The sequence below is a fragment of the Gavia stellata genome, chromosome 3 (assembly GCF_030936135.1).
Source record: "Gavia stellata isolate bGavSte3 chromosome 3, bGavSte3.hap2, whole genome shotgun sequence".
In the NCBI taxonomy this organism is placed as follows: Eukaryota; Metazoa; Chordata; class Aves; order Gaviiformes; family Gaviidae; genus Gavia; species Gavia stellata.
The window spans coordinates 10,166,852-10,191,444 of record NC_082596.1 but is presented as its reverse complement, the minus strand read 5'-3'; the positions used below and the strand labels follow the sequence as shown (position 1 = coordinate 10,191,444).

The window sequence follows — 24,593 nt, the reverse complement described above, 5'->3', positions numbered from 1 at the left end:
TGTCAATGTTTAATTGTGAAGGTTCAGTCAATCCCCTGCTTTCAGGGTGGTTTTGAGTTAGTCCATTGCGTCCAACCAGTCTGTACAGATGACTAGCCAAGAAGCTGCTGGATCACACAGAGAACAGGCAACATTAAGTCTACTGTGTGAGCACACACACGCGTCTCTGATGTTAGACCACAATTATGAAAATCAATTCTTTAGCTATACTTGTAATTTGAGTCCCTTAGCTCTTCCCACACACGTAGACGTGTTATACTGTTCTTCTGAGAAGGGCTGAGTCTTCTGCCCATGTGCAATAAGTCCAGTCACGTGCTCTGCTACTGGAGGAAGTTGCATGAGCTCGCTGAGCTGGCATTTGCAGATGGTGCATCTGGGACTCAGGGCTAGCATGTCTCCTGATTGACTGATTTAGGGAAGGAAGAATGCAAATGAATTTAAACAAAGCCATTCAAACTGGCCGTCTCTACGAGGAAGACTGGAGAACATATTCAGCATTTTTAATGAGCTTTGTCTGTGTCTCTGAGGAAGAGCACACATTTGAGACAGGTTGAAGTGACATATAATTATATACATGCACATGTTTATTAATGATGTATATTATTAACGTATATTAGTAGAGTATCAGTGTATATTAGTTTATTATTAGTGTGTATATACAATACATTAGTGCATATTAGTGTACACATACCTATAGTATTAGTGCTGTTTTCCAGCCCCTGTCATAATATAACGACTAACCACATTTAAGTAGGGCCAGGCAAGTCCTCAAAAGTTTGTTGAATTCTTTCATGAAAGCCCTAGATCATCCCCTGACCGATTTTACAATGTCCCTGCTTCAGTGGCTCATCAGTTTAACAGCTTTGGCAGATTTTCTAAGTATCCCACCCAAATCTGTTTCTCTGCAAATTAAGCTTTCTTTTTATCCTTTCGAAGTGGGTATGGCTAATCATTGATTGCCTTCTTCCCTGTTACAGTCTTTCTATACTGAAATACTGTTATTGTGTTCTCTTGATCTCAGTCTTTCTTTTCTAGATTAACCAGATTTGTCCAGTATTGGAATATAGCACTCCAAATCACTCTGAGGCAAAGCTAGCAGTTTTTCACTGAACTGTCTCCAAATTATTAACCATCTTTTGCTTTACAGGATTGCAAAAAGGGAAATATTATTGAACTAAAGAAGAGAATGTCCGTTCTGTAAGCTTCTTATCACGAATTTTCAGATGACATTTTGGGGAATAGGATAGGTCTAGGGAAAGCCAGATATGAACTTCCAAATCAGTCGCATATGGAGACTTTGAAGTGGTGGAAGAAACCGATGAAGAAAGTTGTCGTGGTTTAAGCCCAGCTGGCAACTAAGCACCACACAGCCGCTCGCTCACTCCCCCCCTGCCCCAGTGGAATGTGGGAGAGAATTGGAAAAGTGAAAGCGAGAAAGCTCATGGTTTGAGATACAAACAGTTTAATAAGTGAAATGAAATAAAATAAAATAATAATAATAATGATAATAATAATAAAAATTGTAATAAAAAGGAAAATAACAACAACAAACAAGAAAGGCAAGTGATGCAAATGAAAACAATTGCTCACCACCCTCCGACTGATGCCCAGCCCAAGCAGCGGTCCCCTGGCCAGCTTTCCCCCTAGTTTATATACTGAGCATGACATCATATGGTATGGAATATCCTTTTAGTCAGTTGGGGTCAGCTGTCCCGGCTGTGTCCCCTCCAAACTACTTGTGCACCCCCAGCCTACTCGCTGGTGGGGTGGTATGAGAAACAGAAAAGTCCTTGACTCTGTGTAAGCTCACAGTAACTAAAACATCCCTGCTTTATCAACACTGTTTCCAGCACAAATCCAAAACATGGCCCCATACTAGCTATTTTGAAGAAAATTAACTCTATCCCAGCCAAAACCAGCACAAAAGTCCTCCCAGGCAATGCCCACAGAGGAAACACAGTGCAGTGTGAAACTCTTCCTGTATTTTCAAAGCAGTTTAGTGATACTACCATGGAGAAAGCACTTATATAGTACCAAGCCATATGGGGGGGTGGAGACCAACTCTTCCCTTTCATACTTAGGAAAGGCAGCTATTGCCATAAATCCTTTCTCTCACTCTACCCCACTCTCCACACTTTAAGAAAGGCCCTTTGCAAGTTTGGCAATTGAGATCAGTGTTGAACACAGACATGAAGTGGGAGCAAAAAAGAAGTCAGAAATCAGTTTCAGGAAAGAAAATGTCCAAAGGTTTCAAAATCTCTTTACTGAAAATATGAATATGGAATAAAATAAGTAGTTCAAAATAATGTCATATAAATATTTGATGAGAAAAAGCATGAGTCATGAAAATAGCCTTATAAGTTTTAAGATGTTCAGAAATTGCCTTAACTTGGGCTGAAGACCTTAACTTATACAGCGTTTGAATTTTCTACGCATATTTCTTATTTATTCCTTACATTAGGACCAGTCTTTTCTTGTGTTTGTAGCTCACGTCTCAGACCTCAGAAGAGTTTTGGTCTCCTAAAGGTCTATTTTGGTTACACTCAGGAGAAATATGAGGATAAAAGGCAATTTTAGGTTGGTTTAGAAGACTATGGTTACTTCTCGTACCAGCTGTACGGGGAGCACCATCCCTACTGAGTACCATAGAGTAAATACAAGTGAAAATGCACTCCATAGGCAATACAATGCTTTTTGGCATTGAAATCCTAAGTCTTATAAATGGGAAGGGTTTTGATTCTGAGCTTTTAGGTTCTCCTATCACCATAGTGGTATCTTGACATTTAGCTTGGCACTGCTTAGCTTTCTTTCTGGCTGCAGTTGCTTAACCCCATGGTTGTTTTAGCACGCTCCAGTGAGACGATATTTAAGGGTGAAGAGTGGGCCACTCTTCACAAGTACCAAAGTACATAGCACCCAGGAGTCCTGGCTTCAATTCCTCCCTGTACCATCAGTTTTCTTGTGGAAGATTAAACACGTTATATACACTTTCTGTTTTCTGCCAGAGAAACTGATGTTGAAGTTGTTGTGAGGCAACTTGACATTAGGAGGATATAACATAAACTAATATTATCCAGGCTGCGGGGAATGTACCTTCTTGAGGGGAAAATGTTGTTCAGAGAGAACACGACAGAGCAAAGAGGGACTATAGGCAGAATAAGAGAGAAAGGCAAAACAATCATGCAAATGCTGTTTTTGATGCCAGCAGGATTAGATGCTGTGGATGAAATGCAGCCATAGATGAAACATCTGAAAAAATTAAGGAACCCCTCCCCAGGATTCATAGGAGGCAATATCGTTTCTAACTTACAACTTTTACAGTGAAGATCATGAAGAATTGCCATGCTGAGCAGTCTTAGTCAGTAGTTAGTAAACAATCCTTGGCTACGATGAAAACACATTGTGGATAAACACCTTCACTTGTCTAGATGGCAGCACCAGCTGAGGTGAACTGTACGTTTATTTAAGAAGGCAAAACACATGCTGCTAATAGCTTCTGCTGGAGTGGAGGTGTGTAACGCTCCGCTCAGATGGCAGCTTTCTCTGGGGCTTCTGCCTGCATGACATGCTAACATGGAATATGAGAGAATCAAAACTCTACTAATCTTTAATCCACTTGTTCTACAAACCTTTACCAAATCAAGGGCTGCCTTCAGGAGGGAGAGAAAAAAATTATGCAAGGCAGCGATAGCTGATATAGAGCAGGCAGTGAGCTATCATGCAGTGAGCTCATCCTTTATTCTGATAAAAAGCCCAGCTCAGACCTGCTGTTTCCCCATACAGGTTGTACTAATTTTAGCACATCTGCATTGTCTTGACTTTTTTCCATCCTTCCCACCTGGGAATTCTGCTATCCTCCACTCTTCTTCTGATGTGTAAACACTGGATGTGGTGCTTGCGATAGCAAGAAAACCAGTCCCTCAGGAGGTCCTGTACACTTCTGCAAACCTGGGTTTTCACAGGAATGTCTAGCCCTAAGGTAGCTCCACCCTCGAACAAATGTCCCATGGCATCTTAAAATGGCATTTTTGGGAACAGCTGCTGGTTGATGTTCCAGGGACCAGAAATATTTTTTGTATTTTGTGTCCTTCAGCCTCCTATAAGAGAAGGCACTTTTAGGCTATATATTCTCATATTCCTTCACTATTAAGATACATTGCTCAGTATGACCATATAATAAATCCACCCTTTGAATAAATCAAATCAGTCTTTCAGGGAGCCATATGATTAAAGTGTTCGATGAGTTCCTGTGAAAATACTTTCAGGACAGCACAAAATCTTTTCACTGTGAAAAGAAATATGTTATTTCCTACCTTATCCTTGTAGGAAGACAAATAGGAATACAAATACAAAAAGAAAAGAAGATAAAAGAAAGAAAGCAAACAGAAATCCTGGTTATTATTGAACTGTTTATGAAATCTATGATAAGAGAACATAAAAAAGGCCATCTCTTCATAGACATATGGCTAAAATGGAGAATGTACTTTTTTCACAACAGGAAAAGCTTACATTCCTTGTGTGCATTCACTTAAGAAAGTATCAAGCAATGGCTTTAGAACGTTTATTTAAAATAAAACATAGTTCACTTGGCACATGTTCACTAAGCCAAGAAAAATGTGCTCAGCACATTTGATATCTTAACCTTCGTGCTACTCATTAAGGTAAGTTAAACGTTCTTGGCTGCACATAAGATCTGGCAATGATCCATAAAAACAGAGGTTAATTATTATGCCTCTGCTGCAGTCCTCTTCTATTCATACTGTAGCATGTGAAGAGCTCTTGTCAGGATCACAACTGAAAGTGCATATGCAGCTCATGTCACTACTCTGTATTATGTATGTCATGCTATAGAGGAACACTACAAGAAAAATAACGTATAAGTGTGTATGTGTGTGAGTGCGTGTGTGTCTATATATATTTTTACGAGGCACTCCAGCCACCAGTCAATTCTCTGGTGCTGAAACATTCAAAGGACAGAAAATTCTTCCCTCTATGGGCACCAACTGTCCTTTGTTGTTCCAAGCCGCTTTTACACCATGCCAGACTGATAGGGTGGTGGGGATGCTGAACCAGGCCACTTCCAGAAATCGAGCACTGAGAGGTCGACTCTAGTGTAGATCATGTCCATCCTTTCTTTTCCTACCGCTGATGCTGATGTTCTGTGGACCAGGATGTGTCCCTCTTGACAGGCCTTTCACAACACTTTGCTTCAATCCAGCAGTTAAAAAAACTTTTCTGTTATCCAAGAATGCGTGTCAGGTCACTGTCCCCTTCATACAAAGATCCTTGCCACATAACTCCCCTTTAAACTAGTTAAATATTATTATTCCCCGTTCACAGATTTAGATACTGGGGCCCAGAAGAACAGCAAAAAGGTGTGGAGGTCATGTGCAAAAGAGCAGGAGCAAAAGAAGAAAACTGCAATTTTTTTATAGCCTTCTGTACCTTACTATTTGCATGATTAGAGAGTCCTCACATTTCTAGTCAGTCTCTCCTGGAAGGCATTTTCAGAGAGGGAGGGAAAGACAGGAGAAAAAAATATCCTCCCTTTTTCAGAGAAAGGCCTATGCCATGAACTCTAGGGTGAAGGAAACTACATCATCCAGCTTTGTTGAAAGCTTGTTAGTTGAGCAATTGGCTAAGTGGAGACAATTCGAAGGTGAGCAGCAGTAGTGATAAGTGGTTTGAAAAGGAACAGAGATATATTTGTTCAAGAGAAAAGACACAGAATAAAGAAGATAGCAACAAAAGGTTGTTATAAAAGAGCTGGTGATCTATTCTCCTATTAACCATTCATGACATGAATCAGCCCTAGTGTTTAAGATGGAGCAGTCAGAGTTTAGAGTAAATAAATGAAAAAAGAACCTTTAAACCAAAGAATAACCAAGCAAAAGAAAAAAGACTAGTAGAAATCACTAAATGTAACAAACTGATAGTAGAATTCAGGTCTGGATTCAGGCACCGGAATTTTGGTGACTACAGGTATGCCTAAGCTTCCATTTTATCCAGTGAATCTGGAGAGATACTCAACAGATCAGATGTAAATGACTACTTTGCTGTCACTACAGGTCTCTCCGGACTCCATTGTCTGTATTGACTGGATCTCAGCTGACTGTAGTGGGAGCTCAGAGGTATAAAGAGCACGCAGTCACCTAGTTTAGGAGGTGTCTAAATATGGAGCTGACTCCTACCCAATCTACTCCTTCAGGAAAATTTAGGAACAGTGAAATAAATCCTGCAGTGATAAAGCAAATTAACTTAATGAATCACATATGTCTGTTTAAAGTCCCCAGACTGTAACACCGATACTTCCTCTAATGCTTACTTCTTGTTTTATGCATCTGCAATAGTCATTTTTGTTGGACAGCTTCTCTGTGGTCTGTGTGCACTGATCCCTCGTGTGCCTCATACTGAAATCAGGGGGTATCAACAGTGCTTACAACTGCACAAAGGTAGCTAGGCACATTCGTGGAAAAGTGGGACATGTCCCTGGTGAGTAAATAACAACCTTTGGAACAATTTTTGAGAAGAGTCAATTAACCAGTGCACAAGATCTCAGTCTCGTGAATAAAAACTGAACTGGAGACTTTTCCACTGGTGTTGATCAAAGAAAACAAAATACCAACAAGCACAAAACACCAACAAGCAATCTGGGGCCTGCAGGAGGTTGCCAAGAGGAAGGTCAGATTCCCCAAGCTTTCCCTGCAGATCATGTGAGGGCATCATCCCTGCAGGGTCTGCTGTCGGCATAAGCTCCCTGCACCAACTCCCCTTAGATGGTACACAGCAAATGACGAAATGCTGCCTATCCTGCCTGGGATTTTCCTTCCTTTCTCAACATCTTTGTCAGGGTTGCCTTTGCCGAGGGATGAAAAGCCCCTCTTGAATGACAGTTCAATTCAGGTTTTGTCCTTCCTCCTCTACACATACTTTCAGATGGGTGAACCTACATATATCTTGTGGGAAGAAACCTTTGGATCGTTGTAACAAGTTGCTTATGGCTATTCCCAAGACAGTCCTGTAAAACTGGAGTGGACATGCCCCAGAAGTGTTTAACTTGACAGAGACTCTAGAGAAACTGCTCCACGCTTCCCGTCTCGATTTTTAAGAATCGTTTTGCCAGAACCATCAAGCTTAGCTTTAGCAATATTTATAATTAATATCATAGAGGCTTTATTGTCTTAAGCACTGACCTTAATAGGATGAGAAAAGGGCTGTTCAGAGCTGTGGTTTTAGCCTTTCCAGAGCACATGAGCTTTTGTTACATTTAAGGGAAGTAGATAAAAAATGTATTGTTTTCTACTGAAAAACTGACAATGTTCAGAATGGATGTAATTATTGTAGATGGCACTCTAGAAAATGGGAATTAGCACCTCTCATTATGATGAACAGCTCTGAAGAGAAATTCCTTCATTCTTACTTAGTGCACAATGGACAGCCTATTTGCAGCTGTTCTTTCTTGTGCATTACAGAGACAATGACAAGTAATTAAAAAACATGGAAGGAACTGCAATATCTAACTTGTTCAGATTTGTGGGGTTATGAGGTTGCCTGTTAGCTTTTACTACTTACTGCTGCAATATGCGACATGAGCTGTATCAACTTTCTTTTATTTGAATTCAGGCAGTTACCATTCCCACTCATCCCATCTTTGGCTGCATGTTCTATTTAGGCATCTGCTGTTCTCAAAGAGAAACAAGGTCAGATCACACAGGAGGTTTTGGAGTCTCCTTTTGTTTAGCTATCAGCTATGAAACATAACTAGGGTCTCATCCAAACTGATAGCCCAGTGTTTATGCGAGTCATGACTTTTTATAACACTGCCTAATTAGTTGTTAACTGAGAAGTATTATAATGTTTGCGGTAATGTGAGGAGGAAAAAGCTTCTTCCACACACTTCTTGTAGGAAGGACATTTTATCCAATTGTTTCCTCAATACCATTGTCCAGAACAGCATGAGACAATGTATGTAGCACATGCTGAAGGGAAGGACTGCAAGATACTGCTGGTCCTTTGCTTTGTTTGGGTAATGAATGGTTGGAAGATTCAAGTACTTGAAGCCACATAACAAAATCTTGGCAGGGCTTGATGATTACCCGTCTATTGCCAGGTGTCAAAGGAGGTGCCGTTCTCATGAGCCAGTTGGCTGTGGAAGAATATTGCAATCTTAATGCCTGCTTGCCCTGTGCTCCCTGAGCAGTACAAGGCTGGTTCTAGGCCTGCCAGTTTGTGTTTTCATGCCTTCCCAGTATCATTTTGGCTTCATAAACACTTAGCTCATCCTGTAGCATGCTGGGAAGTGGTGGAACAACCCTCCCTGTCTATTTTTTTGGCGTGGTACCTGTAACTGCTGCTGCATGTATCTTTTAAGTGAAAAATTGTATTCCTCCATAAAATAATTACAAAAATATTTATAAAATTATTTTTAAAAGTAACACGATTAATCATGAAACTAAGTGCAACCGATGCTTACACTGTATGGCATGGGCGCCATGAATCGGCTCACCGTAAGGCCACATAAGCACCACTAACTTCCATGGGAGTGGGGGAGCATGTGTCTGGGGATAAGAGCTGCAGGGAGCAAGTCTGCCTTCCTTGGCAGCAGTGGCCAGCTGTTAGATCTGCCAGGCTACGTCGTGAAACAATCTCCTGACACTGTTTGTCATTTGGGCTGTCTTTTAGCTTAGGCAATAGGAATTACAGGTCTCAAATTCAGTGCCAGTGTTTATATTGAGTACAAGCAATGGTTAATAAACCCAGATCCTCTGGATCCTAACAGATGATTTTTTATCTCCTGAATGAAGAGCACATTAGACTTACTTTCCATTGTGAATCCCAACCGTGTAACAAAGACATGCGGTGAAAAGCAGGAGTTACAAAACAATTTGTATTACCACCCTGCCTTGTTGACATGAACATTTATGCTTACAAGTGATACTGTCCAGCCCCACAGTAATCCATTAGACACATCTAATACATGGAAAGGCAAATTTTATAGTTTTGTAACTTTGTTTCTTCCAAATCTCATTATGATCTTTTTTTTTAATTTATTCTATACTAAATGATTATAGAGAAGAAAAATATCCAGAAGATAAACATTTATATAGCAATAAGACACATATCTCAACAAAAAGCATTGTACTGTCTTCTAGGATATTGGCTTCCATAAATTCCAGTTAGTTTGGACAGGAAGGACGGAGCCATACCTTAAGAACAGGAGAAAGATAGACATATCTACTGGAGACTGATTCCATAATGGCATAACCTTAAGCCATTCCTTATTTTACAGGAGTAGAAAATGAGAGCAAAACAGCTCCTACAATTCAATTTTGTTCTAAAATATCAGAATGACCCCATCTGACTTTAATGTCTGTAGTGCTATGCGCCGATACACTTTCACTTCTCTAGGACTGCTTTGATTTGTCTGCTGTTGAATCTTCATGTAATTGTTCTGCACTGTTTCTACTTTCTATTCATTTAGATGTTTCTTTTTCCATTTTGTTACCTTTTTGCTGTTTCAGAAATTACTAGGCAACTTCAGCAAAATATACATTTCTCAATAGTACTTGTTATTGCAGTTAATGACATGGAAAATGGCAGAAAGCAAGCTCACATGCCATTTAGTTTTCAGCTTTATGTGACTAAATCACTGCAGAACAAGATGTAAAAGAGCTAGGAGGTCACCTGTTCTGGTCAAAACAAGGAATACACCTTGTCAGAGACTTACAAGACTCCAATACTAAACAGCACAAGCTGGACAAAACTTCCCCTGCTAAGTTTCTGTAAGTGGGAGTAATGGTCACTTTCTGAAAATCAGATCTCTTTTAATAGGCTTGTAGGTGGGTACTTAAATACTGATGGTGTGAAAGACCTTCAGCCTTTTCATAAATGTTAATCCAAAAATTTTATTTTACCTTAAATTATCTCAGCAATGGCATCAGTGACCTGACTCTGGCTAGCTTAGAATTGGTACTGCTCATGGTCAGATAATTTAAAATCATTATCTGGACCACAGAGTCTCTCTATTAATTGTGAAGCTTGTAAGGACATTTTTAGTGTCCTCCCACAGTCGTTTCAGGGTACTAAGGAAAGTCGGTATAAACTTTCCTTGGTACCCTAAAAATTCTGATCCTGAACAAGAAAGAAAAATGACCTTAAAATGAGTAAGTATATTCAGAGCTCAAGAAAGGTACTAGCCTGATGAATTTGGAGCCTGGAGTTCTTTATTTAAGCAGAGATGACTGTACTGCAGACCAGCTGGCAGCAGTGTCTCATCGCTATAGGGGGCTGAAACTATTTCATTCCCCTTACTCATTTCACCTTTGTCCACTTCCCTGAGACAATCAGCAAGGGTCGCTAGTCGGTGGCATCTGTGATAATGGCTTTTTTGTTATTAGACACCTCTCTATTTAGCAAGGAGCTGAGAACACAGGAGGCACAGGCCACCAAAACCTGATCAACGAGCTATCAGCCCCATTCACTATCGACTGGCACAGCATTTAAACAACCGGGTTTAGAGATGAATAAACCACACAGATTTTCAGAAAGTAGTTTTATCACTAGTGAATCCAAAAGCCACCTACTAGGGAGGGGAAGCAGAGGTTTCCTTCTCACCAATTTCTTCTAAGGAAAGCCCCCATGCCTGAAGTCCTGACAGTCTTTGCGATTATTTTTCCCCTGTACAAATTGCAGTTCAGGGTCTGTTTTGCTAGCACTGGCTGTAAATCTCATTATTCTGTTTGAGATCGTGTGACTACTCCAGATTTGCAAGGAATGCAAGTCTGAGAGAAGGCACAGGACGATTTTTTATCTTGATTTTACTTTAGAGTTCTACTCTAAAGCAAAATGTAGGGGTTATGCTCCGATGATAAGAAACAAACATCAGCAGCAAATGTGAAGGAACAGCATGCAAAATCTGGCATGCAAAATGTTGTGTAATCTACTGCAAGTGGGTTAATCAGATGGGATGTTCTGAGACAAGAAGATGTAGAAAATGTGCACGCTGGTCCTGTGATGTGTTCCCTGGTACCTATAAAAACAGTGCATGTAAATATTGCTTCTTCCCACTGTAATAAGTAGAAAAAGTCTGTCAATAGACTTAGAAAACAGATTATCCTCTAAATTGCAATATGGATATGGATTGTAAAGAACAATATAAAGTTTGCATGTTCCTTTGCTTGTTGGATTAACTAGTATGTTATACTTTGAGTATGATCCTATAAGTGCCAAAGGAGCAATTCCAAGAACAGACTTCTATTGGGATCATGGTTCTTTAGAGAAAGGTGCCGAGACAAAAGAAAGTCTGGATAACTGTGACACCTTTCTGAGCATCTTACATTCAACAGACTGTTTCCTATAGAGAAGAAAGCTGGCTAAAATGCAGCATCTAAGCAGAGGTTTAGACAGATTTTTTAATTGGGAGGTTATTGTTTGGCCTTTAAAAATAAAATTATTGTAATCACAATTTTTATTTATAAAGCATTTTAAGCTACTTCTACAATGAAAAAGGAAGGTCATGTGATCTCTAAAATTCAGATTACTCTTTTTTTAAACCAAATCTGAACTTTATCCTCATGCCATTTTAGACGGATTTTCATATTCTTAGCACCAATATCAAAAAAAGATGACTTTATAGTGTTTAACCCTCTTAAAGTGTCCTTTCCAATCCCAGTCCAATCTGCTCTTACTTTAGAGGTTGCAAAGTACTGATGGTTGATTAAAATCTACATCTGTAAGAGCTTGATAAAATCTACACAACATATAAGCTTCTTTTTTTAAAAAAAAACAACCCCGGAGTTCATCAATCTGCAGAGGGCTTCTTAAAGCTGTAGGAAATAGAGATTGTTGCAGAGGAAAGCATGAAAAAAATCCTCTGGAAGTAGAGGTAGGAGGGAAACAAATGGTCAAACAGAACAGTTTTCTAATGGAAAAAGAGATTAAGACAGGATTACAGTTTTTCCACAGATAACAGGCAGGAGAGACTAAATATGCCAACAGCAGACTGTTCTGAAGGCTAAGAGGTGTCTTCTCCTTCTACAGCCCTCATACCCACACTGGAAAAATAGAATGTGTGTTCATACCCAGAAAACAAAACAACCCTCTTCTCACCTGCAGAAATGGTTCTTTAGGGTGGTTGAGCTCACATCCTTTGTGGAAATCGAATGAAATAATATCCAAGCTAGTTTAACTTTCAAAATGAGCTTTAATTGAATTTGCGGAATCCCCTATGAGAAAGAGATTAGCTGGAAAGTAGGTGTCCAGTAAGCCAGTGGCAGGACTTGCAGGGAGGAAAAGTCTGCTAAGGTGTTCTCATAGAGGACTCTTCTCATTAGACCATTTAATGAAGAAAAGGTTTTCCTTCTTGTTCCCCACTACTCTGACCAAACCTATAATTATGCCTGCAGATGCCTGTCTTCACCCCACCTTGATGGGAAGCATCCCCAGAAGTCGGGTGGATCTGGTGTGATGCCAGCCTGAGTACTCCTTGCAAGACCAGAGACAGACAGTGGTTGTTCCCCACCAACTCTCTGTCTTAATTGCTCCTTCTTCTAGCCTTCACCTCCGTCTCCTCTGCAGTATGCTAGACACCCAAGAAAATATTCATAAGGCTTAGGGAAGACATTGATAAGGAGTTTTATTTCCACATAAGAGGACCTTCTCTTGGTGGAATTTGAGGTGATGCCTGCAGAGAGAAGGGTCTGCTTGCTAAAGACCATATTGGAGGGAGATGGAAAAGATACAGCTAAAGATACTAATGCATTGTGGCTTTAGTACCTTCTAGCACTAGTAACTCCACCGAAACTGCACAAATGTAGTGTAGTAGAATAATTTTCTCTATTTGGCTTCTCAGGGCTTAAAAATGGAAGGATTTCTTTCTGATTTGAGTCTTAGTCCCTCCCGATAACTTAGCACAATAGTGGCAGTGCAGCTTTGCTGGTGAGCTCTGCACACCAGGTAGGGAGTTTTCTTTTCATGAATGATGCAGAATCTGCTGCAGTGAGAACAAGAACAAACACCTCACCAGGGGATGAGTATAAGCATCACACAGGTCTGGACTGATTTCACCTGTCATCTCAAACAACTGCAGAGAAGATCCTTCTTTCATAAGATACCATCAGGTGCTCTAAATCTACCTGAAACAATGCAAATAAAATGTTTCAGAGAGGCTTTATGGGTTTTTTTTTTTTGAACACTAGTCCAATCCACAGGTTTTTCATGTTAGTAGAATACAGTCTAACAAATTTGCTTAGCTTGAAAGCGGCCTCCCACCCATACTTCCCTGTTGCTTTATCCAGACTTCATTAGTCTCATTGGTCTAGAGAGGTCTTGGATGGAGAGTACCAGTGTGGCCATCACATAGGAGAAGTCTCTTAATTATGAGTAAAATGTCTTTTCTCTGAAAAACAGTACTGTAAAGTTGTGATCTTATTACAAGATAAGAGGTAAGTGCTGGACTGATTTTTAAAATTATTTAGCTACTTAACTTCGGTGATGTTCCCTTCCTAGTGTTTGTTCCTAGTGTTTCCCTTCCATTTCCAGCTTCAGTCATAAAAAATTTTGTAAGTCAATTATTAACCTCCTTGCACAATAATTGTTTTCAGATATGTATAACTTAGCATATGTATGTGCGGTGGAGGAAGAGGCAGAGCGACAGAGTTATCTGAGAGACTCTTTTTAATTAAATGGTAATATTTGAGGATTTAAAATGTTAGACAAATTTCAAGTAAAGATGAATTGCTGGAGAAAGAGCAGGTAAGGACACCAGAGATATATTATAAATTCAGTTCCTCATAAAGTCATCATTTCAGTATGTGTCTGGATTTAATATGTCATTCATTTAAAACTTAAGGATGTTGTAAGATGAGAAATAGAAATGAAAATGAAATTTAATGCATGTTCCTGCTCTTCACTGAGGGCAATTTCACAGCATTTTCACAATGAGGGAAATGACATGTTCATTGTTTTTGAAAGTTTTGCAGTAGCTAATGAAGAAAGTAAGTTATACTTTCCATTTTCATTGCCCAGATATGATGAAAGCAGAATTACCTGCGGTGTACTTACAATAAAATCAAGGCAAAAATGAAGACAGTGTTTTTGAAGTGGTTATTAACAAAGCACAGCACTGGTGTCAACCTTCTTGAAAGACATAGATATCAAATGAAAATATTGACCCAAAATTTCAGGGGTGGAGAGTGATGATATTCTTGAAACACAATGGACTTAAGAAAGCTGAGAACCTTATGTTTGGTTTTTATTCAGAATTACAATGTGTTGAAAAAAAAACTAGAGGACATTTTATGGCTGCCATTTTTGGTTGGTTGATATAACTACATATATTAAACACAAGCAGGTAACTACATTTCATTAGCAAATATTTAAATTAATGATCTGATCAAATAAATGGTAAACTGAGACTCTTTTTACCACGTGTTATTTTGTCTGTACTACCTTCTCTAGCTTGCTTCTTTGATATTTCTATCTTCCTATGATACAGTTTTTCTGGTACTCATCAGCAGTGGAGTCTTGTTTAACTAAGCCAAGTTTTGAAATGTTTTAAATCTTCACTAAAATTCTAATTTTGTAATGAAAATTGGGAAAGATGTAGACACAGATGTTCCTTCAGTTTCACAGAGTGCTGGGATTTCCAAATGGTGTCACACAGATAATATGGTACAGTCAAGTGCACAAACATCATTAGCAATAACTGCTGGAGTAACTCTCCTTTGTATCCACAGTACTGTTCACTTTATTAATAGAGTGAGTAGAGTTAGAAAATTGATTGTAATTGAAAATGCTAATATGTACTTGTTAACAACCCCAGGTGCTTAAAAATAAAAAACAATTATAAAAAAATCAGATCCTTGATGAATTAGTCACTTTTGAAAATACAGCTGAAAATTTTATTCAAAGGTCTTGTTGAAAGTAAATGGCAATGGGGAAGGAAGGATGAAAAAAGATGTAGGAACTTAATTACATAGAGCTTTGGAAACACAGAAACTAGAAATTAAGTCACTTAAAAGCTTTGAAAAACTTTGGCCAGGCTCCTTAAAGTCTTTTCCATCATACAGGATGGAAGAGTCCATCTTCGCCCTCTTCCTTCCTGTGCAGTAAGAGAATGAATTACAATTAGCGTAAAAGCTGAACTTCCACCTGAGGATATTTTCTGTGGACAATGAACCAATGGTGCTAATTCAGGTTTACAGCTATTCAGTTGAGACTGTAACACGGCACACAGACATTTCCACAGAGCAAAATGGCTTTGACTGTCAAACTGGAAACCCCCGTAACAATACTGAAATAGAGCAAGGAGTCCTTAATCCCTGAAAATCACACAAAAGGAAGAGATCATAAACTGCTGGAAAATAACAACATCTGAAAAACAAACTGTCACATCTAACTGTCCAAATTTCAGCTCAGAGTAGCACAAACAACAAAAAAGAGTTTTTCCCCCTAGTGGGATTTTGGTGGTTTTGCTTTCTATTTTCATCACACTCTACAAAAAAGTATGATGGCAAATGAATGAATGAAACTGCTTTCACTGAAAAAAATTCAGTTCATCTGTATGAAATTTATCAAGAAATACAGAACCACCTCTTGCTTTCCACCACAAGACAGAAGCTGATACAGTAGAAACATTATACTTATATTCCAGAAAATCTGCAAATACTCATTAGGGGATGAGGTCTGATGGTACCTCTCGCTTGTCTCTAAAACACAGATTATAAAATATTTGGCTCACAATTGGGTGACTTTCCATGACTGGCTCTCTTAGGCATTGCACAATACTGAATAATGATAGCAATAGCATTTATAGTTATTAGAATGACGGATCATTAGACATGACAAATATAAGGGATATTGAGAAATTGGAAGGGTCATTTTGAGAGTGCAGAAACTTGATTTCTTAGTTTTAACAATGCAGAGTAATGAACAGAAGTATATCTGAAGCACTTATATAACCTTTATAATTATAAAAAATTGGAGTCTTATTCTGCAATTACTTATGGAAGAACATACCATTCCTTGCTACATTTTTGAACTCATCTTGCTTTTTCTTATTTTAATTTTACTGGTCTTCTGATTTAAACAATGTAAGGAGAAAACCAGACCCTATGGGACCTATCTGGCAAGCTGTCATACTTCATATGACATGTCATATGTATGACATGTCAATACAATTACCCATTGTAATTATCTATTATTTTCAGTTTAAGAAGTGGAAGCTTTGTGGGATGGAAACAAACCTGGAGAGATTTTGTCACCCATTACTATAAAAAATAGCAGTACCACCACTGAAAGCCACAAAAAGCTTGACCCTGTTGTAAGAAACCTTAAGTTTAGACAATTTGTGAGAAATGGAGGAGAAATAAATCAAAGTGCTACAGAATTCGGAATTCCTGGAATTACTGTCTGTAAGAATTACACAAATAATTATTCTTCTATTTTCTCTGCACATTCCTAGCTCTTCAGCCATATTTTTAGACATTTTCAGAAGCCACAGCACAGCTATTGGCCTGCACACACTTTTTTCCCCCTTTCATATATCAGAGCTGTTTTTTAGAAAGTCACAGAATTCATTTATTAAACTTCATCAGGATTTAATCCTTACTTTTTAAAATGTGATATGCACTAACAGGTAATATGATTTTTACGTTCATGTGAACTACAGATCCCCTGTACCATGAAATATGTCTTCAAGATAGAAAAATGCTGGCAGTACTGAACTACTGTCTGCGGATATTGATCAAGAGACCAAGAACAAGCTGCTCAAGAAAAGCAGTCACCTAAAATGTGATATCATTGCCAGTTAAAGAAGGTAGGTTTAGAAATTGCTTAAATTAGCCACTATTTCAGAGGCAAAGGGAAAGAATAGAAGACTGCGGGAAACAGGCTCTCCATTCCTCAAGACATTCCAGTATTGGAATATTTTGTCATCGTTGTTGTCCCAAATACAAATGAAAAACTGAAAAGTATATTATATATAATTTTTAATATATATATTTTTATAGTTGTGCATAATAACATAGTTTCAAAGTTCCAACAGAATTAATTGCAAATATTTCAAAATGTTTTGTCCTAAATTTTAGATTAGTTTATCATTAAATTGAGTTTTAGAAGACATCTTTCATTTGGTGTCCTGATGCCTGCATTTTTCTCTTGTGGGCACTTTCCTTGGCCTGAATACTTTTTCCCTTATGCATTTCCAGTCATATGATGCCTATGACACACCACTTTGGTTATAAGTGAGTCTCAACTGCAGTGAGGTAACTCTCCAGGAAGTTCTGTCTTCAGGGAACAGCACAGCCCTGAAGCCTTTCAAGGCACTGGGCCAAGACAAAATGCATGGTTCAAAACTGACTGATTGAAAACAAATATTGCAGATCTAACCTTTACTTCCCCCCTCACCAAAAAAAAATCTGATTTTTTTTAAACCCACCCAAATGAAAACAATCTGTCTTCATTTTCCTAATAGGAAATAAAATTTCAGCAAAATTGAATTTCTCAAAAAAAAAAAAATGTTGTCTTTGTAGAAATTTCATTTTCCATGAGAAAATAAAATACTTCTAATGGAAAATCCTTAGAATCATCTGGAACAGAGGATTCTTTTGCTAGCATTTTATAAAGATTTTTACAATGAACTCTACAAAACAATGATCAAAGTAAAGCTTAAGAAATATTAGTTTATAAAAGATTACACAAGAAGAGAAATGCAAAATACGCCAAACTCACAAAAAACCAGAAGACATAAAAATGTGGTCCTACAGTTAAAATGAGAACAGAGCATCCTAGACAGCATCCCTCAAAGCCTCTTCAGTCAGCAATGGCTGGAGAGATGTTCTGGCATAGGTAACTTGCATTACTCAGCACAGTCATGCATTCATACTGAGTCATTAGTCAGTAAAGTCTAGAATATGACATCTTCCTAAATCTCTGTATAAGAGCATGGCTTTCGAGAAACAAATGAAATAAAATTGAGAAGCAATACATGTAGCTATACAACGGGACAAAATGAATGGCTAAGTTCATTTGAGAATGAAATAGCAGTGTAACATTTATATGTACAGGCTGTATTTTGATCTTAACGCAAGTTTTTAAACAGCAGGTGAACCTTCTGATATTTCAGTTGGAAGGCAAAATATGTAAGCATGCTGCATCTCATTTCTGCTGCCTTGGTACGAAATAATAAGCAGCAAACTTCTTTTTATTCAATGCCTTTTATTCTGGATTGGAAAGGATGATGTACCGAAGAACAACTATACCTGCTCGGATCGGAAGTTCGCCTTGCCCAGTTTGCTATTGCACACAGTGGCCAAAAGGAGATTCTTAGGGAATAGTTTAAGAACAGAGAAAGCATACAGTGATACTACCCTGCAGTGGCCTCCCAGCTCCAAATATTCACCTGTGAGCCAGAGGTGATGTTTTAGTATTTTCTCTGCCTAGAGTTCTCCTCCATGAACTTGCTTAGTTTTCACTTGACTGCTACAAGTTTTAGTATCCACAACACTCTGAAACATGAAGTTCCTGAGTTTAACCCCTCTTGTGTAAAGAAACATTTTTAAACACCTGCCAGCTGCAATTTCATTTGATGGCCTCTTCTTCTTGTATGGGAAAGGACAATGAACAGCCATTCTCTATTCATCCTGTTACCCAGCAAAAATCTTTAAGAAGTCATATCAGATCGATACACACCAGCAAAATAACAGCATGAAAAACACTTAACCTGCACAAATCAGGTGGCATCACACTGGAGTCAGTGAGGCTACAAAAGCCCAGCCTTGTCCAATTATCAATTCCAGTTAATATCAAAATAGGATTGTTTCTCCAATACCTGTCGCTGATTTTCTGTCTCTAGTCTCAGTCTGGCTTCTACACATCTTCTGGTCTCCAGGAAGGCTTGACGTTGTGCTCTGTCTGATAGGTAGCTAATGAAGATTCCTGCGGTGTTCATACACATAAATAACACTGCCTGAGCCACTATCTGCAACAAACAACAAATAAGATTTGATCAGACAAGAGAAGCAAAAATATCTATTTAAAAACAGAGAGAGAGAGAGAGAGAGAATGACTGCTCTGCAGTCATGTCGGCTGTAAAAATAAACTGTTAGGAAAGTTTGCATAAAAGAATCTCTTGGATCTTACTTAGAGGCATCGAACGTGTAAAATTCTCTCTGTCTTGAGGAAGAAATATGCAGTATTTGGGGGCATTAAACTCTAGTTGAACCACAAATGATGTTTCCAAGAGCTGACTCACAGGGCTCTCTAGTCAGAAATGATTACAAACATAATTAACAATTTGTTTTTGCACTGCCTCTTCTGTAAAAGCAACATTCTGATTTGTTCCATGGCTTAGTTTGTGAAGAAAGCCATATTAAGGAAAACAAAGAGTGTCAGTTAGCTAAGAATTAATATCAGTGATAATAGTTATTCTGTTGTCATTATTGACCAAATTAAATAAATTAATTTTCAGCTGATGCCAGAGCACAAGTTTGCACAATCTGAATCCTGAACCATTCAACAGGGGAAGCTGAAAAGATAACCAAATGCTTGCATAGCCTGTGCCTGTGTACACAGACCTTTTCTTCACTGATGCCTATGCAAGAGCTGCACTCTTTTTCCTTGTAGATGGTGCGTCACAGCTTCTTCCTTTGCAATATGAACTTAAAAGAGCCAAATGGGAGTGGATCCTTGGACAGTGTAAATTCCAGTGGCTTATTTGTCTTTCATTGATACTTCTTTGTGCTTTGTATGTTTGTAAGGCAGAGCACATCTACACCATTGAAGTGAGGATTGTTTGGGAAACTGATTAAGAAACAGAATATTTGCATTCACTAGAGACAGAACACAGACCTGCAGTTTCAGCAGCTTTATCCAACACCTCATCCTTCCTGCACGTTACAAACTCATGTGAACTCCTCTCAGTTCCTACTTACAATGATAGAATGATTTAGGTTGGAAAAGACCTTTAAGATCATCGAGTCCAACCATAAACCTAACACTGCCAAGTCCACTGCTAAACCATGTCCCTAAGTGCCTCATCCACAGGTCTTTTAAATACCTCCAGGGATGGGGACTCAACCTGTTCCAATGCTTGATAACCCTTCCAATGAAGAAATTTTTCCTAATATCCAATCTAAACCTCCCCTGGCACAACTTGAGGCTGTTTCCTCTTGTCCTGTCACTTGTCACTTGGGAGAAGAGACCAACACCCACCTCTCTGCGACCTCCTTTCAGGTAGTTGTAGAGAGCGATAAGGTCTCCCCTCAGCCTCCTCTTCTCCAGACTGAACAACCCCAGCTCCCTCAGCCGCTCCTCATCAGACTTGTGCTCCAGACCCTTCACCAGTTTCATTGCTCTTCTCTGGACATGCCAAGTTCTTCACTCTGCCTTCTTTTAACTTGTGAGAAGGTCAAGAGTGAAAAATACGTCCACAAGTCATTAATATTCCTCAAATGCAGCATGTAAGGTGAAACAGCTCTGACTGCTACCTTAGCTGGAGAAGCCATCAGGGCATGGTGAACCAGCTGAAAATTTGCAAACTGCAGCTCCCCATCTTCCTGCCAAGGTCCAGTCACAGCCACCGTGCTGATGAAGTCCCACTGAGTGCACCCTGTCTTGCAGGATCACACCTCTCTCCCAGAGGGAGACCAGCCATGGAGCAGGTGGGGGCTACATTACCCTGTGGCCACATTGCCTCCCCAGCAGAGCTGTCCAGGCTCTGACAGCTACAGACCATAATGCTATGGGTGATACCTACAGGATCATAACAATGTCAGGACAGCAACGCCAGGACAGACCAGGTGTTCATCATTCAGGATCCTGTCTCTGATAGCAGACAACAGAGTGCCTAGGTAGCAGTACAAGGATAAAACAGTAGATACGAGTACAAGGATAAAACAAGCATCCACTGATGTTTTGTCAAAACAGTCTTGAACACTCCAGCAATCTGTGGTTGCAGAACATTGTGGGCTAGAGGTTGTATTTTTGTAGTATTATCTGATAATCAGTCTCCCTAAAATCAAAATGTTGCTTGTCCTAATAGGAGAGAAAACATTTAGCGCAACTCCCTAATCTCATTGTGATGCTGTGCCTCAGATCTGCAGGTCTTGCTCCTCACATTCCTGTGGGTTTGAAAGTGAGATTTGATATCAAACCAAATGCATCTGGCAGAAACTTCAGCTTTATATATTCCCTTATTTCTGAATCTGAAGTATTGTTCTATGATAGTACAGGGAATTAATTTACAATTTATATGCCATGATTAGATAAGAATGCATATCCTGGCTCCATCTGAAGTTTTCTTTAACCTTTGCCAGTAATAGACATCTAGGCAAAGCTTGTGAGAAACAGGGCATGATTAGCATGATCCTTGCATCTTCCTGGCTTCCAGGATCCTGTGGTTTACAGCACCTCTGAGCTGGAGTTGGCATACTCTATCCATCTGCTAAAATTTTCTGATACCTTTCTGAAGATAATTGCACCTTTGGCCCCTATGACATTCACTGACAAAGATTTATACAATTTAATTAGGCATTTTGTGATAAAAATGCTTCCTTTTGTTTGCTTTAATTCAGTCTTATCATTTCTTTGAGTGCCGCATCAAGCTTATAATATGAGAAACAGTGACTAATCATTCCCAATTCATCTTCTCACCAATCCTGATTTTACTGACTTATAGCATTACTCCTCTCAGCCTTTTATTTTTTAAAAGGGAGGAATTTGAGACTACTTAGTCTCACTGCATTTGTCACTATTCCACCTTTGTGCTTACTGCTTTTTCCCTGTTATCTACCTTACCCTGTTTTACTGGAGACAGGGTGCCCTGGACCAGCCAGCTTCCCCCAGACACTTTCCACCTTTGCTCCCAGATAAAACAGAGAATGGAGTAATTCAGCCCATGAGATAACTCCTTTCTGGTGCAGGCTACTAAGAGGCGTATGATAAGCTGACATGAGATAAGACCAGTTCAGAATTGTGTTGTTCAGTAGGACAACTGAAATCAGCTGTGGGTGGCTGGAAGTTTCATACCTTTTTGACTGACTTGAAGGTAATCAATGCTCGCACACTAGGAAAGCTAGAGCATAGGGTGAAAAAAAAAAAGAAAAGCCTTTCACAACATTTGAAATGTGCATTTCAATGGTGAAAGCAGTGGCAGGGTGCTCTTCTTTGCTTGTAAATTCAATTGCAAGTTCCTCATGAGCCCAGTTCAGTCACCTGTCTCTGCTAATACTCAGGACTAGTGCCACTCACTTCGGCAGATCTCCTTAGAGCAAATGCAGTAGAATTTGGCCTTCAGTTAGGTTTCATGAGCACATAATTTGATTTGGACAAAGGGAATTATGGAAAACATGTTACAGGTAAAACAACAGCTTACTCAGAGGCAGAATCTGCTTTTCTTACACATAGTGGTCTGAAACCAATCTCAAGAGTAAAGTACTATGCCTTGCAAGGATACTAATCTGTGTCTCTTGTTAATAAAAGGATAAAAAAGACACGTAAGACTTGAGTCTCTCATCAGTAGTCCTTTTTCCTACAGCCTACTGTGGCCATTTCCAGAAGTCTTGCAGGATTTTCTGCTCCTTATCAATCAGGGCCACAAGCCAGGGCAGACTCTGATTTTATAAGATGTACACAGTTTCCTATCTTTTTGACTGACCTGAAGATAATCAATGCTCACACAGTAGGACAGTTGAGGCGTAATGTGAAAAAAAGAAAATCTTTTCACAACATTTATAAGCTCTTTACTCTATTTGAACCTTGGACAACACTCAGATAAGCAACTGCAGCAGAGACAGCAAGTGGTCTTAAAAAGCCATGAGTGATACTTTTTGAGGTTTAAATAGGGCTCTGAGGAGGTCTGCTTCTCAAATATTTAAAAAATGCAAACAAGAAGGTACCCATGACCATGCTGCTTGGGAATATCTCTGTAACAGGATCAGCACTGTCCCTGCTGAACTTGCAGTTGTCGTGTAATAGGATGAACGGAGCTAAAGAAAGTCACTTGACAAGATCATGCAGGTAGTTAGAAGCAGCCATTAAAATTTTTACTCCAAAACTCTGCTTCCCATATTTCTCATAGGAGGCGATTAAGAGCTTAGTTCACAGAGAAACCATTTGTCAAATAAATTTACGTTTATAAATTGTCCTTCATGCAGGCACCTCAGGGCCCTTTGCAAAGTCAATATAAAAACTAGTCAAAAACAAAGGCAATGAAGGGAGAGGAGGGAGGTCAGACAAGAAAGCTAACTTTAAATTTGACAGTACACATTGATTTAAATAATTTCATTTTTATCTGTCACTCATTGTATAAAAAGGGATTGCCAAGACAACTGAAACCAAGACAACGTTTTGAGTGGATTTGGCAACGACCAGAGCTCAGACAAAGAAACAATTAAAGGGCATTGGACACAGCTGGTCAGGAAGAAGTATCAATCAAAGTAGGAACAGTACAGTAATGTAAGAGAACAGGAAAAAGAAAACTTGTTGAAACGACAGTAAAGTAGCTCAGAAGTCTGTTGCGAAGTGGTAGGTGAATCAGCCACAGGCAGCTTTTCAAGACAGAATTGAATATAGTTCAGGAAACAGGAAATTCAGAAGGGTACAGGTGAGTTACTGAGAGCAGAGCTGGGCTAAGCATAACAAACAATTTGCAGGCATTTCTGCTATTAAGAGCACCTAATTGAGTTTACCTTGATTTGGAGTTTACACAGATTCCCCTGAGTTTATGAACAACTGGGATCGAGTTAAAGGAGGGTTTGCAAATGCCAGAAGTTTCAAAACTTCAAAAATCATAACTGAAGTGTGTTTTAATTTTGCCATGAGTTTCCTCTTTGAAAAGGTGTGATTGTCCATCAGGGAATATAAAGCCATAAGGCCAGCTGTAGAGTCTCCTAATTCAGTGCTTTCTAAGACCTGCCATTAATAGACATTTATGGAGTGCATAGTGATTGACTGAGTTCAGCACTTCCAAAGAGCCCATAACCCGAGGAAAAGTAAATACTTAGGAACATTCAACAAACCCAACAGACTGGAAATATGTTGATTGATAGCTATCCCTAAAAGATAGTCATTGCCACAGACAATCTTCATCATGAATAGTTGAACCAACGGTTAGCATACGTTCACATGGAAAGCACAGTGGTGGTGGAGGAGAGAAAGCTGAAAAAGTTTAGAAACAATTCTGAAATCCAGCAGGACACTGATCTTGTGTGTTACTACCTCAGTTGCAGAAAGAAACCCTAGTGCGCTCTGCAGAAATAAACTTATTATTAACCTCTTCAGCAGGCAATTTTGTTCTGCTGCATAGAGACTGAGCAATGCTGGGGCTGATTTCACCAAAACACATCTGAAAAGTAAAGAAATGGTTTTCAGTGTAATCTCCAGTTGGACTTTCTCAAGGCAGATCAGTCCTAAAGAGCAGGAATTTCATTAATTCCTGAAATGAGCCTGTGGGAAATTATTTCATTATTTTCCTATTTTGCTTTCTAATTTTGGATTGGCTTCAACAACCGATTAGAGTAGTTCTTGTTTGTTTTGGAAAAACTGGGGAAGTAAAGCTGTTGTGCTTTAGGAGTGTTTTCGGCATGTGCCACATA

General features: G+C 39.1%; 1 protein-coding gene across 1 annotated transcript in view; it reads right to left on the bottom strand.

Annotated features, from left to right (window-relative positions):
• ADCY8 (adenylate cyclase 8) overlaps window positions 1–24,593 on the bottom strand; it is a 129,024-nt gene that overhangs the window by 80,306 nt on the left and 24,125 nt on the right. The window contains 1 exon segment of the mRNA XM_059836205.1: window positions 18,830–18,979. Within this exon segment, the coding sequence (XP_059692188.1) occupies window positions 18,830–18,979 (150 nt within the window).